Genomic DNA, 13,417 nt, shown 5'->3' on the forward strand with positions numbered 1-13,417 from the left:
TTCAGCAACCAAGGTTAAAATGCCTGACCTGGCCGGGAATCAAACTCGAGCCCCCTTGAACCAAACTCCAGCACGCTATTTATTTATTTATTTATTAATTTATTTATTTATTTATTTATTTATTTATTTAAGTCCAGCCACACACCTTTCACTCCCGTACAAAGAATCAAATACCCTTACCTTAAGGATTAAATCTATACATTCAGGAATTTTGAAATAATATGTGCATAAGAAGAAAAGGTATCCTTGAGTTTTTACGTTGTAAAAAATTAAGTTTGGCTGAAAATCTCCAGTCGATTTCCCGGACGGACAAACAGACAAAACAAACTCTTTTCGCACACTGGTCTTCCAAACCGTCTGAAACGAATAAAAGAAATCCACACGCGGAGTGAATAAAAAGAAAGACACATATTCGATTAAATAATTCTCTGATATCTACTTTGAGAATTCTATGGATATATTCTGAACATCCAGCAAACGCGAAAGAACATTAGCAGTAATCATAGTTACTGCTGCGAATGTGAGACATATTTCTATACTAAACATGTATATTTTCAGATGTAAAGTCTTATTTTTTGGATGCAATCTGGCCTACAGTATCATATTTAGAATCAAGTAAGATGTACTTCAAATTAGGTACTACATGAGGCGTCGTTTGTGTAAGCAGACTTTTTAAGAGCCTCATGAGATCGAGACCTCTAATGTTAATTAGACGAAGAAGTAGCGCAGTACTGTATTAAGCTAACAATTACCTTACCATGTGATTCATGCAGTCGGTTGTTGACTTAAACTTCAGCCCGCGCTTAAGGGGGGCACCGATCTCACCTTACGCTGTCACCACTGTGACAGTGAGTTTTCTTCGAAGTTCCCTTCACAGAAATAACGAATACACAATATTGGTCAAGGAAAGTTTCGGAATTTCTACGAGTTATTGAGATCTCCTTGTTTCAAAAGCGTTATCGACCTGAAGTGGAAAACAAGCGAGTAAATTACAGCCATCATTCAAGCGCTTGTGTTGTTAACATGGTTGTTTCCATCCTTAGCATTATGCTACAAACAGTTCAGTTCTCTCCACTGGAAAATAACCTAGATGACAGAACATTTCACATCCCAACGCCGTCTGAAACAGTAGAGCCTAAAAGAAATAAATTTTAACAACTCTTGTGGGGCGATGTCAAGTGTGTTTCATTACGGTTGTTAAAAGAGCAAACGCCATACAATTTCGAGTACTATAACACTGCTAATGCTCCAGTAAGTTATCTGTGGCGGCACCTTTTGTGGCCCTCATTTCGTAGCTCCTCCCACTTTACCTTTAGCATGGAAATGACGTCATAATTAACATTGTGTGCTGACGCTCATGGCCGTCGTCACTGTAATTATCGGCAGTTTGACTGGAGGAGAGGGCGGCAAGCTAATGGCTACCGGTGTCGAACATTCCTCGACTAAAGAGACAAAATTACAATATTTCTAACATACGATGGCATGTACCAACATAATGATTAACACACAGTACATTCCAAAGTTTAAGAATGGCGTGATTCCGATTACCCCAAATATACTCATATGTTATGAATTTCATTATGGTCCGTATTGACAGTTGATCACTATCAAAGGGTAGAGAAAGGTCCACCTATTCAATACCATTAGTTTATCAATAGTGTCCTGTATAATTGGTACTAGTTTCGACCCTACAGTGAGTCACCTTCAGCTATGATTTAATTGGAGACATATGTTTACATACAACCAATAATAATTAATATAATTTAGTGTGTCTTAATTTAAAATCTAAAACATAGTTGAATTCTAATTACACATTTAAAATTTAAACCAAAATGACACATCAAAACTGCTGCAGTTGGTGTAGAACCAAATGTTCTTGAGTCAATCTGAGAGTTGGTATTTCTTACCTGTATAGTTGAGCCATTTGACTTATAAATTGTGTCTTGTTGCATAGTACCATGAGTAATGGTTGAGGGGGAACATTCACAACTTGAATAAGTATTCCTTTTCATCAGATGTAGCGATCTGTTTTAATAGTACCCTAAATATACTCACATGTTCCTCTATCAAAATACTATAAAATTCACTTACAGCCAAACTTCTGTAATTCAAATTTTTCGATACCTTGAAGGACATTTAAAGCCTAGATGTAAAATGTGTTTCTGTAACTCGAAATCATGCGTAACATTACGCTTATGCGTACACATCATCCTCAGGAAAACTTAGTTCCTCTAGAAGGAACCTGAACGTAAGCCGCCGCCTTCATTCATAATCGACTTTGGCCAACTTTGGACCACGTAAATAATTCTTCAAGATTTCAGTTTTCTTTGGCACCACCATTCTCTTGCTTACAGCTTCTGTCTTTTTTTTTTTTTTTTTTTTTTTTTTTTTTTTTTTTTTTTTTTTTTTTTTTTTTGCTAGGGGCTTTACGTCGCACCGACACAGATAGGTCTTATGGCGACGATCTCTTCTGTCTTTTCAGCCGTCCATTGTTGTTTCTTCTTGGTCGCTGTTTCTGGCTCTAGGAACCCCTCAAATGTGTGCATCTTGTTTCTGAAAGTGGCTCTGCTGTGGATGTCTTGATCTATAATGTTCATTTCTTGCAGATCCTTCATGGTGTTAACAAACCATGTGGCATAAGAGTTGCCTTTCCTATTGGGTCCGTTGAAATAGTTAAAAAAAAAATTCTGAGCGAGTCTGTCGTCGGGCAAAAGACTTTAAGTCCTCGTTTGCGTATTGTATCTGTAATCCTGCTGGATGTTTTATATACTTCTTTGTTACTGCGTAATCTGTATGTGTCAGCACATTTTTTGGTCCGAGAATTATAAAAGTAATCTCCACATTTTAGTCAGAGTGCATAGTTTTACTTGCCGCGTACTATAATAGTTTAAAATCCTACTTTAGGCTACTTCACAACACTCGGCAAGCTGTTAACAGGACGGGTTGGTGTGAAAGTTGGGAGTTCCTGACCGGCTGGGTTGATCAAGTGGTGATTACTGTTTCAACAGGAAGTACAACTAGGCAATCATCCTCTATATAACACTAATCAGAGAGAGAATGGGAAAGGGTCCGACACGTCCAACATGCCTGGGCCACGTTCTTCCCTGTGGTCAGCAAACAAACCCCCATACTTCCAAGCATGCTGAAGTTACCCCCAAGGAACATACGCAGAGTGTCCGACAAAAGTTGATTTCTAACAATGAAGAAGACTGAAAGTTCAATTATAAAAACTATTAATTTTACTATAGCAGTAACTATTAGAGTTTATTAATTTTGTAAAATAAAAATCTTGTAATTATAAATGTACACAACATTAAGTACACAAGATGAAAGATTCATTTGTGCGGTTGGAAGCTGAGCAACTCGAATCTTCAGACATCAAGGTAACACTGTCAGGAGAGCCAAAGGGTTTGGCAAAATATTTCCCTTACACGTTTCGGACCTAAAACCAAATAAAATTATTATCATTATTTTCCTTGTATGGGAATATATATATATATATATATATATATATATATATCCAAGGATTGAGCCAGCGATTTTGCTCCAGATGACATTGTTATTTCGGTGAATATATTCACAATTTACTTCAATGTACTTGATAGAATGAAAATATCTCAAGAACCAGTGGGAATTTCGTTTAAATATTGGGAGGGAGGAAGAAACAACTTCTTCTAGCGTTTTTCCCACATCGAACTGTGTCGCACATGTGGATTTGGCCCTGTTTTACGGCCGGATGTCCTTCCTGACGCCAACTCAACATGGAGGGATGTAATTGCTGTTTCGTGTTTCTGTCGTGGTTAGTAGTGTATTTTTGCTCTGAATATGAAGGGAGAAGTGTTGGGACAAAAACACCCAGTACCCGAGCCAGAAGAATTAATATCGAACCCGGGACCCTCTGAACCGAAGGCCTCAACGCTGACCATTCAGCCAGCGGGTCGGGCAGGGAGAGAGAGGAAAACAATTAGAAAAAAATAGTGTACCAGGCTGATCTTCTGATTACGATCTTATTTAGTCTGATCTTATTTGAAGGTGCGCTGGGCACGGTGGAGGTGGTAAGTCCTGGAACATCCACCCTATTCACCGGACATGACTCCCTGTGACTCCGTAAAGGAACTACTCCGAGGGAAGGGTTTACATACGAGACGCCATAAGTTATTTCAAGCGGTAGGGTGCTCCATCGCAGATGCTGCTACTGGTATACTGCGCCTTCCACATATCTGGCAACTGGTGTAACATGTTGTAGGGAATTAAACTGAATACCTGTAGAGATGTGATGGTTCTATAATAAATTATTTCGTATACAGTACTTGCACATATTCGCACTACTCTTATTTTCCAGCCCTCATATATTACATTATTTATTTCTCACTGATCAACATTATTGTATTAATAGACATGGCAATCTTTTGTCCGACTCGTTGGCTGAATGGTCAGCGTACTGGCCTTCCGTTCAGAGGGTCCCTGGTTCGATTCCAGGCCGGGTCGGGGATTTTAATCGCTTCTGATGAATTCTGGCTGGACGACTGGGTGTTTGTGTCCGTCCCAACACTCTCCTCTTCATATTCACACAACACAACACATTACACTACCAAACACCACGGAAACACGCAATAGTGATTACATCCCCTTATATAGGGTTGGCGTCAGGAAGGGCATCCGGCCATAAAACAGGGTCAAATCCACATGTGCGACGCAGTTCGCACCGGCGACCGCACAGGTGTGAGAAAAGCGGTAGGAAAAGAAGAATAAGAAAACATGGGAATATTTTAGTTTTTTGATGTGAAAATTAACTGTACTAACTCTTTATATTTTGCGAAGACTTCTCTCCGCGTCCTCAGGAGAGAAATCAGTCCGACCACAACTATGGCTGTTCTTACAGATAAGGAATTCCCACAATTTACTTCTTTCACACAATATAAAACTAGGCGAGTTGGTCGTGTGGTTAGGGGCGCGCAGCTGTGAGCTTGCATTCGGGAGAAAGTGGGTTCAAACCCCACTGTCGGCAGCCCTGAAAATGGTTTACCGTGGATTCCCATTTTCACACCAGGCAAGTGTTGGGGCTGTACCTTAATTTAGGTCACGGCCGCTTCCTTCCCACTCTTAGGCCTTTCCTATCCCTTCGTCGCCATAAGACCTATCTGTGCGACGTAAAACAAATAGCAAAAAAATCTATATAAATCCAAAATATATCTTAATATGGGGCGTGGAAGCATCAATCTAAACATGCATAGTACTTTAAGTGCCAACATAATTATGTTTTGTTCCGTACGAGATGTATCATATACCTAGGTTATTTTAATGAACCCTGAAATTTACTGACCCGGACAGCAACGACCCACAATTAATGAAAATCAAAAAGGTTTTACTGTACTGTATTTGTAGCAGGTCACCTCGTCTACTGTTAACAAGGAGATCACTTCAATGATGCTGCCTTGATTGAACAATTACGTACCTTACCTCCTTAATATATCGAAAAAATTCCTCTGAACACTTTTTCAACGTTTGATGGTTAACATTAGTTTGGATTTTCACGAAAAAGTTAATCCCATATAAACTAGAGAAAAAAAATGTAAAATAACGGTTGCTCTTGTGTAACTTATGCTGTTTTGTTTCTAGTCATAATTTGAGGACACCTCGGCTCTGCCCCCTCGAGGTGTTTTGTGAATGTTTGACGTTTCCTGTTGGTTATCACGCATACTTGCCAAATTTTATTTTTTTAAAATCAGGAGACTTGTTACGACACATCCTGACGTGTTACAATGAATCAACTATGACATAAATTACATCAATTTACGAATATTTAACAATTTATACTACTCTATTACATATTTTAAATTTATAAATGCCAGTACTAATCTACTGCACACACGTGAGCTTTTAGCACTCTCACACTCCTCATCCTTCAACTTTCTGAACATTATGTGGCTAGTGTCGATTGCTGTTCTACATCGTAGTTGACTTAGTCCTCTTCGGAAACTCTGACTTAAATTATTGCTTCAAACCAAGCACTTATCTTAACTATGTTTTTGTCTTTGTAAAAGTGCAAAACGTATCGTCCTACACCTTGCATTCCATTGTCTGAAAATGGACAGCATCGCCGTAGATAGAGTGTTCACCGATCAATTCTCTCCAGCTATAAAATTTAAAGAAAGTGCAGAAATATTTAAGTAATACAAGAACAAAAATTCTGCTCTCAAAATTGGAGGATCAGTTCCACTGATTAGGAATGTGGGAGAAAAAATTAAAAATGGATTGTCAACCGCTTAAATCGGAGGAGTTGGCACGTCTGTATCATGTTCTGCAATTAAGTTGTAAGATACTATGGTGCCGGTAAATGCCTCATTAATTCATATATATGTTCATGTTTATCTCTACCTTCTTTTAAGAGAAGAGATAAATGATGCTAACGATACAGAGAAGAAGAGCTAAATTCACTGGCCATATCTTGTGACATATTACTTTTCTTACCAATCTGCTGGAAGGAAAAAATCACAGGGAAGAAAGGCTGAGGACGACCGGGGAAAAAGGGAACCTCAAGACTTGGCCCAGAATCTTCATTATGGCTGCTGCTATGAAACGGAAATAGGAGTTGAGCAGAGAGGAGAGTGGTTGCATAGACAAGACATTGCCTTTAAACACTGATCATGACGGCCTACCTCCGCACATCACTATCCTTCAACTTTTACTCATTAGTTTATATTATATATCAATATATGTCGGCACTTTGCGACCGTTCCTTGTCAAGTCTAAGCTACGTAAGTAAATAGAATGAAGACTGGAACGTCACTTGCCTGACGCACCTGTTTGAACTGCTCCTCGAAGCTCCACGTCTGCTGGGAGGACGAGGACGACTCGGACGAGTGCGACGACGCCGACGAGATGGAGTTCTGGAGCGCGGCAGAGTAGGCAGGGGCGGGTGCCGAGATAGGGGGCGGTGCGGCGCTGATGGGGGGCAGGAAAGCGGCGGCGGGGTGAGGGAAGGGAAATGGGAGCGGCAGGGAGAAGGATGGTGGCGGCACCATGGAGGCGGCAGATACTGTGGGGGTGGCAGTCTGATCACGGGGACTGTGGGGGGACGGCAGGTGGGGCTGTTGAACCTGCGCGTGCGCCTTCAACTCTCGTTCGATCTCCTCCCGTTCTTCACGCTCCTGCAAAAGAGGAACAAATAATGAGAAAGAAATCAACATTTTTATTGGATTGGTTAATGATTTATTTAGTAGCCAGGAGATTAGCAGCACATTTTCTACCCCAGCCAGAAGAAATCCCTAATAACCTGCGTTATTGAAGAATGCTTACTGGTGAAGATTTTCTGAAGTAACGGAAAAGTACGCTGTATTAAAAAAAACAACTAGGAAGTCACATTCACATACACTGCAATGCCAAACAACGCAAATGAAGAAAATTTGGGGGGAAACAAATCGAAGTCTACTTTTTATACAAATTAATTTAACACTCATCTGAAGCTTCTTGTGGTAGATTGTGATGCTAATAACGCTATTTGCCTGAAAATCGATCTAGTCCAAAATAAAGAACTTCAAGACAACGTGCTGTATGAAGGAACAATCCAGATTCGCGGCCACAACGAAATAATTATCAGAGTCCGCATATGTTTCTTTATCGGATAATTTGCAAGAGTTAGCTTGGTTAGAAAGAAAAAATACTTGTCTAGTAGTATGTTTCTATTATGAATAGTATTCCATTATCTGACGTTTCTGCATACGAAATGCTTTCAATCTACTCATAATATCTTGAAGTATCGGTATATAGGCTGGTTAAAAGATTTTTTAAATGCATCCTTAGTTTCTCTATTTATACTTGGAATAACAATATTACATGTTTGGTTTAGGAATTTCAGCCAGCCAAATACCGCTTACAAAGTTCGTATTGGACAGATACGCGTTGCCCTTAGGCACTAAGGGAAGGAACTTGAACGCTATTATGTTGATAAAGTCTGTATCTCTAATTTGAATAACAATACTACATGTTTTATGTATTTATTTTTCTTATTTAGACCCCAAGGAGCAGAGCTCACATGAAGAGAAAAATATATGTAGCACTGGCATATAAATAATATGAGATATTTTAAGATTATAAAGCATTATTTTACATGTTCCAATATGTTGATATTGACAAAATTTTACGTTTCTTTAAAAGTGATTAGAAAAAAATTACGTGAATTAATTTCACCTGGGAAGATGGTACAGTTCTTGGGCAGGAAGTTTTGCTACGTACATATACCATTCGTAGGTGTTTTATTGGATTGGTGTGGATGATTTTTGTACTTCGGTGTTTTCTGGGTGCACATTACTGTTAATGATTACGTGCAAGTTAAGAGTAACATCATACACATTCTGCATGTATAGGACACAATTTGTTTTACATAAGTTTAATGAGAAAAGAATATACTACGTAACTATAACATTAATTGATAGATCTTACAACACAATTTCCAAACCGGAATTGCACTTAAAAGAAATGCGTCAATTAAGCTTCTAAATATACAAATATATTACATAGACTATTACCTTTCTGTAAAAATACCATTGAAAAATTGCCTTAAATTATTACTTTTATGCCGCATGTTTTAAAAAACTCTGATCATAAAATATGGACGCTGTAACTCACATTTCTTTCCCCGTGGTTATAAATATATGAATGCTCTTCCATTAAATCACTATTCTACTACCGGGCGAGTTGGCCGTGCGGTTAAGGGTGGGAAGTTGTGAGCTTACATCTGGAAGATAGTGTGTTCAAACCCGACTGTCCGCAGCGCTGAAGATGGTGTTTCATGGTTTCCCACTTTCACACCAGACAAATGCTGAACTGTACCTTCCTACTCCTAGGCCTTTCCTATCCCATCGTCGCCATAAGACCTACCTGTGTCTGTGCGACGTAAACCAAATTGAAAAAAAGGTTTTTTTTTAACAATAGAGAATGTATTCATCTGTCGCGAGCTGCTACTTTTTGTTACCATTTACTTTACGTCGCACCGAGCTTATAGTCTTACCCTCTCTATAGGATAGGAATGCGAAGGAAGCGACCCTGGTGTGCGAACTAAACACTGAAATTCATAATGGTCTACAATTAAATATGTATAAATGCATAATAGGTTAATAGGGAATTCGGAACATCGAAATGTCTATCAAGTTATGAGTCCGGAAGCTGGTTAGATATTTTAACAGCCTGGCGAAGTTTATACGATTAGACGAAAACCACAAAACACATGACAGCTTCACAGTCCCACTAGGCAAGATAAGAGGTGAGGTAGCTTGCCATTGTTTTCCCGCTGAGTCAGAAGGAGCTATTGCAGGACATCTGACCGAATGATTAACAGCTTTCACCGCATTCATACGCATTAGTCGTGATGGGAAAATTACAAAAAGAAGAAATTGGGTTGAATTACAGCTATCTAAGAAATATTTTATTTGTTGTTATTGTTTGAGTCATCAGTCCATAGACGGGTTTGACGCAGCCCTCCATGCTACCCTATAATGTGCTGTGCTAACCTACGTAACTGTTGCATCCTACATCGTCTCTAATCTGCTTGTCATATTCATACCTCGGTCTACTTCTACCGTTCTTATCCCCTACACTTCTCTCAAAAACCAACTGAACAAGTCCTGGGTGTCTTTCAAGATGTCATTCCATTTAAGATATCTTCTTCTAGTCAAATGCAGCCGAATCATTCCCCTGTCACCAATTCGATTTATTATCTCTTCATTTGTAACTTGATGTATCCATCTGACATTTAGCATTCTTCTGAAGGCCTACACCACATTTCAAAACCTTCTATTCTCACTTTTTCTGTCCTATTTTACTTGATGACAAAAAATTACGTTTATAGCGAACGCCAGTCTTAAAGAAATCACTAACATTTTTTACATGCAGATGGAAAGGGATACGTTGGAACTTTCAAAATTATTTTTTCCAATAATTATTTTAGTTAGTGCCTTTTAGCATTTCACATAATTTTACATTTATTTTGCAAAAATAATTGGTTCTTAAAATTCTCATCGCTAAGCTCCGACCTCTTTGCATTTTCTGAAGACCCTACAGGGGGGCATTTCGTGGAATACCTGTTTTTAATTTCAAGAACATCCCCAGTAGCAATGGATATTGTAGGATAAGTTTTATATCCTTGGAAGCACTGGAGAGGTTAAGAAGAAACTAATTCAGTACTGGAAGGCTACTTGTTTCTTGCCATGCTCTCGCTGCGATGTAACTACTACTAAAATGCAAAAGTAAATTACAAGGCCCGCCTCTGTGGTGTAGTGGTTAGTGTGATTAACTGCCACCCCCGAAGTTTCGGTTTCGATCCCTGGCTCTGCCAAGAAATTTGAAAAATAGTACGAGGCCTGGAACGGGGTCAACTCAGCCTCGGGAAGTCGAATGAATAGAGTGGGTTTCGATCCCCTCCTCAGCCATCCTCGAAGTGATTTTTCGTGGGGTTTCTCCACGCAAATGCCGGGACGGTACCTAATTTAAGGCCACGGCTGCTTCCTTCCCTCTTAATTTGCCAATCCCTTCCAGTATTCCAATCCCCCGCAAGGCTGTCTGTTCAGCATAGCAGGTGAGGCTGCCTGGGCGAGGTACTGGTCCTCCTTCCCAGTTGTTTCCCAGACCAAATGTCTCACGCTCCAGGACACTGCCCTTAAGGTAGTACAGGTGGGATCTTTCGCTGAGTCCGGAGGAAAAAATAACCCTGGAGGGTAAAAGGACTAAGTAATAATAATAATAATAGTCAGTAATCGGGAGATAGAGGGTTCGAGCCCCACTGTCGGCAGCCCTGAAGATGGTTTTCCTTGGTTTTCCATTTTCACGCCAGGCAAATGCCGGGGTTGTACCTTAATTAAGGCCACGGCCGCTTCCTTCCACTTCCTAGGCCTTTCCTATCCCATCGTCGCCATAAGACATATCTGTGTCGGTGCGACGTAAAGCAAATAGAAAAAAATAATAATAGTAATAATAATAAATAGTAATAATAACAACAATGTCAATAACAATCTGGATTCATGAAGTCAAGGATGATTTGGAATGAAACAATGTAAGAGAAGAAGTAGCAACAGAGAGAGAAAGAGATTTTTAGAAAGAAACTCTTAAAAAAGGAAGGATTCCAAGGTCTGTAGGAAAAGGAAACAGGCTCAAAATGGTCCGAAGAGAGAAAGAAGAGACATAATGAGCAGATGAAGGAGTATGGGAAGAAGAAGGAACAATAAAGGATGAAGCATTAAAATTGTCACGTGGTCCTCAGAAGACTAACGGAAAATAATAATAATAATAATACATTACGAGTAGTACAGCCCCGTGGTGTAGGGTACAACGCATCCGCCTGTAACCCGGCGGTCCCGGGTTCGATTCCCGGCCGGGTCAGGGGTTTTTTAATTGTAAATGATTAATATCCCTGGCCTGGAGACTGGGTTTTTGTGTCGTCCTTAACGTTCTTTTCCTCACATTCAACACTTTACACTTACGCCATTTACAATAATACACCCAGGTTCCTCACATATGGTGCAAGTAGGGGCAAAAGGTCTTCATAGGTCGACGCCCCGAACAAAAACAGCATTTTAAAAATAAATTACGAGTAAAAATTACTAAACATTTAATCGTTACAAGTAATTAGATTTATTTTACTCAATTATTTCCTAACTCTGCGCGTTATTGTAGTTGCGCTCGGGATGCCATTCCTCAACACCACACACACCTTAGCGATTTCTACAGGCTACAGTCACAGCCATAAATGAGACCAGCCTTCACTGGTAGCAACTGTACACTTCGCTCTAGTTTATGCTAAGACACAGATGTAAAAATCCATCAAGAAAGGGTAACAAGTTGAGATACGATAGCGGGAAATATTAGACCTAATAGATTCCTGTACTATACTGTATGTTTTTAAGAGTTTCTTTGTTTGAAAAACACGCGCTGTAATTGTGAGCTTAGTCCAACCATCAATCAACCTGACTAGTAGACCATGAAATTCTACAAGAGAAACGCCTAGCTATGTCCACTTCCGGCCCGCAGCTAAATGAAAACACGAGCCACGTCGTTGTTGAGTTAATTCGACACATCTTCCCGGCTAAAACGCGTATTTAATGTCGTACACCTCAAACATGGCACTTAATGAAGAAGCACGGGGGTAAAAAGAGAGAGAGAACCTTTCGTTGGTTTGAGTTTTATTTTCTAACTGCTCCTTCTCCTTGTAACCTGAAATCTAGTTCTCTGCATGCAGGATAATGACAGTGTTCAACTGGGAAATAATTTCATGTAGTAGCAGAAACGGGAGTGGGGAGTAATGGTTTCAGAAAGAAGTTGACTGTTAGAATCGGAGTGGGGTGAAACAAACCATAATTATGTGATCGGCTTTTATTGGTGGATGGAGGGATCCTTGTCCTCATACACAGCAGGAGACAAGTCTTTTGTCGTCATGGGTGGGGATAATCCTAATTTGTAGGTAATGAAGTGACGCGTTAAGCTCGTACTGGCAGATGTTCAGAGTTCAGTTAACGGACTATATAATTGTTCACTCACGCTACATACGAAACCCAAAAAATTCTACGTATCCAAGCACAACAACAGTTAAAAACCCTTCTCTCTCACTAAGGTATTTTGAAGACAGTCGACCAGAAATTAGTAGGGCAGATAATCCGCAGAAAGTAGAATGTCGATCGCAGAAAACTATCTATGGTAAATATTCGTTTGTAAATCGGGGAATTGATTGCAATGCATTACCTGCCTCTTCCCAAAAATGTAAGACGCTTCAAGAATAGACCCAGCATTTTTTAAACTGTCTGTAAATGTCTATGTGATGGTGTCGTATTTTAATGTAATGCTCTGTCCGCTGTAAATTATAGTATTAAGGCATCTGAATTATTCAACGTATGTGTGAATTTGTATACGAACGTGTTGTACTTGCAATACTAAAATAATAGTACCTGGATCGCTCATGAGTACCAGGGCATGCAGATAAAGAAGGAAATGAGAAGGCAGATAAACTGGCCAAGAAAGGGCCAGAAACCATTGTGTAGGCCCACAACCTGTATGCGGGATTTCCTATGCACAAACCCGACACTACATAGGAAAATGAGTACAAAAGAAACAAATGGAGAATTAGAAAAATACTCCAGGATGCTGGCTTGCAAAGGAACTGATAAAAGGACCAAACAAGAAGCATACTAAAAAACTGTTGAAACTCAGCAGAGGAAATATAAGATGGGTAGTAGGACAGTTGACAGGACACTGCCATCTAAAAAGAACACCTACATAGAATTGGAGGAATAAGAGATAATATGTATGTAGGTGTATGTTCAGTCTTCAGCCCTAAGGCTAGTTGAATCCTCAACAGCTCCGCCCTCAGCTGTCATAGATGGCCTAGACATCACTGAAGAGGCGTACTAAGGAAATGAGGAGTGATGTAGTT

General features: G+C 39.7%; 1 protein-coding gene across 6 annotated transcripts in view; it reads right to left on the reverse strand.

The window, feature by feature from the left end:
- The window catches only part of LOC136871660 (protein dead ringer), a 917,083-nt gene that overhangs the window by 541,820 nt on the left and 361,846 nt on the right, over positions 1–13,417 (reverse strand). For 4 of the 6 annotated variants that reach the window (XM_067145148.2, XM_067145147.2, XM_067145143.2 and 1 more), the window contains exon 3: positions 6,795–7,151. In XM_067145148.2, the coding sequence (XP_067001249.1) occupies positions 6,795–7,151 (357 nt within the window). The remainder of the gene's footprint in view (positions 1–6,794; positions 7,152–13,417) is intronic. The other 2 variants (XM_067145149.2, XM_067145146.2) reach the window with 1 other exon arrangement.

This window comes from Anabrus simplex, chromosome 4 (assembly GCF_040414725.1).
Source record: "Anabrus simplex isolate iqAnaSimp1 chromosome 4, ASM4041472v1, whole genome shotgun sequence".
NCBI lineage: Eukaryota > Metazoa > Arthropoda > Insecta > Orthoptera > Tettigoniidae > Anabrus > Anabrus simplex.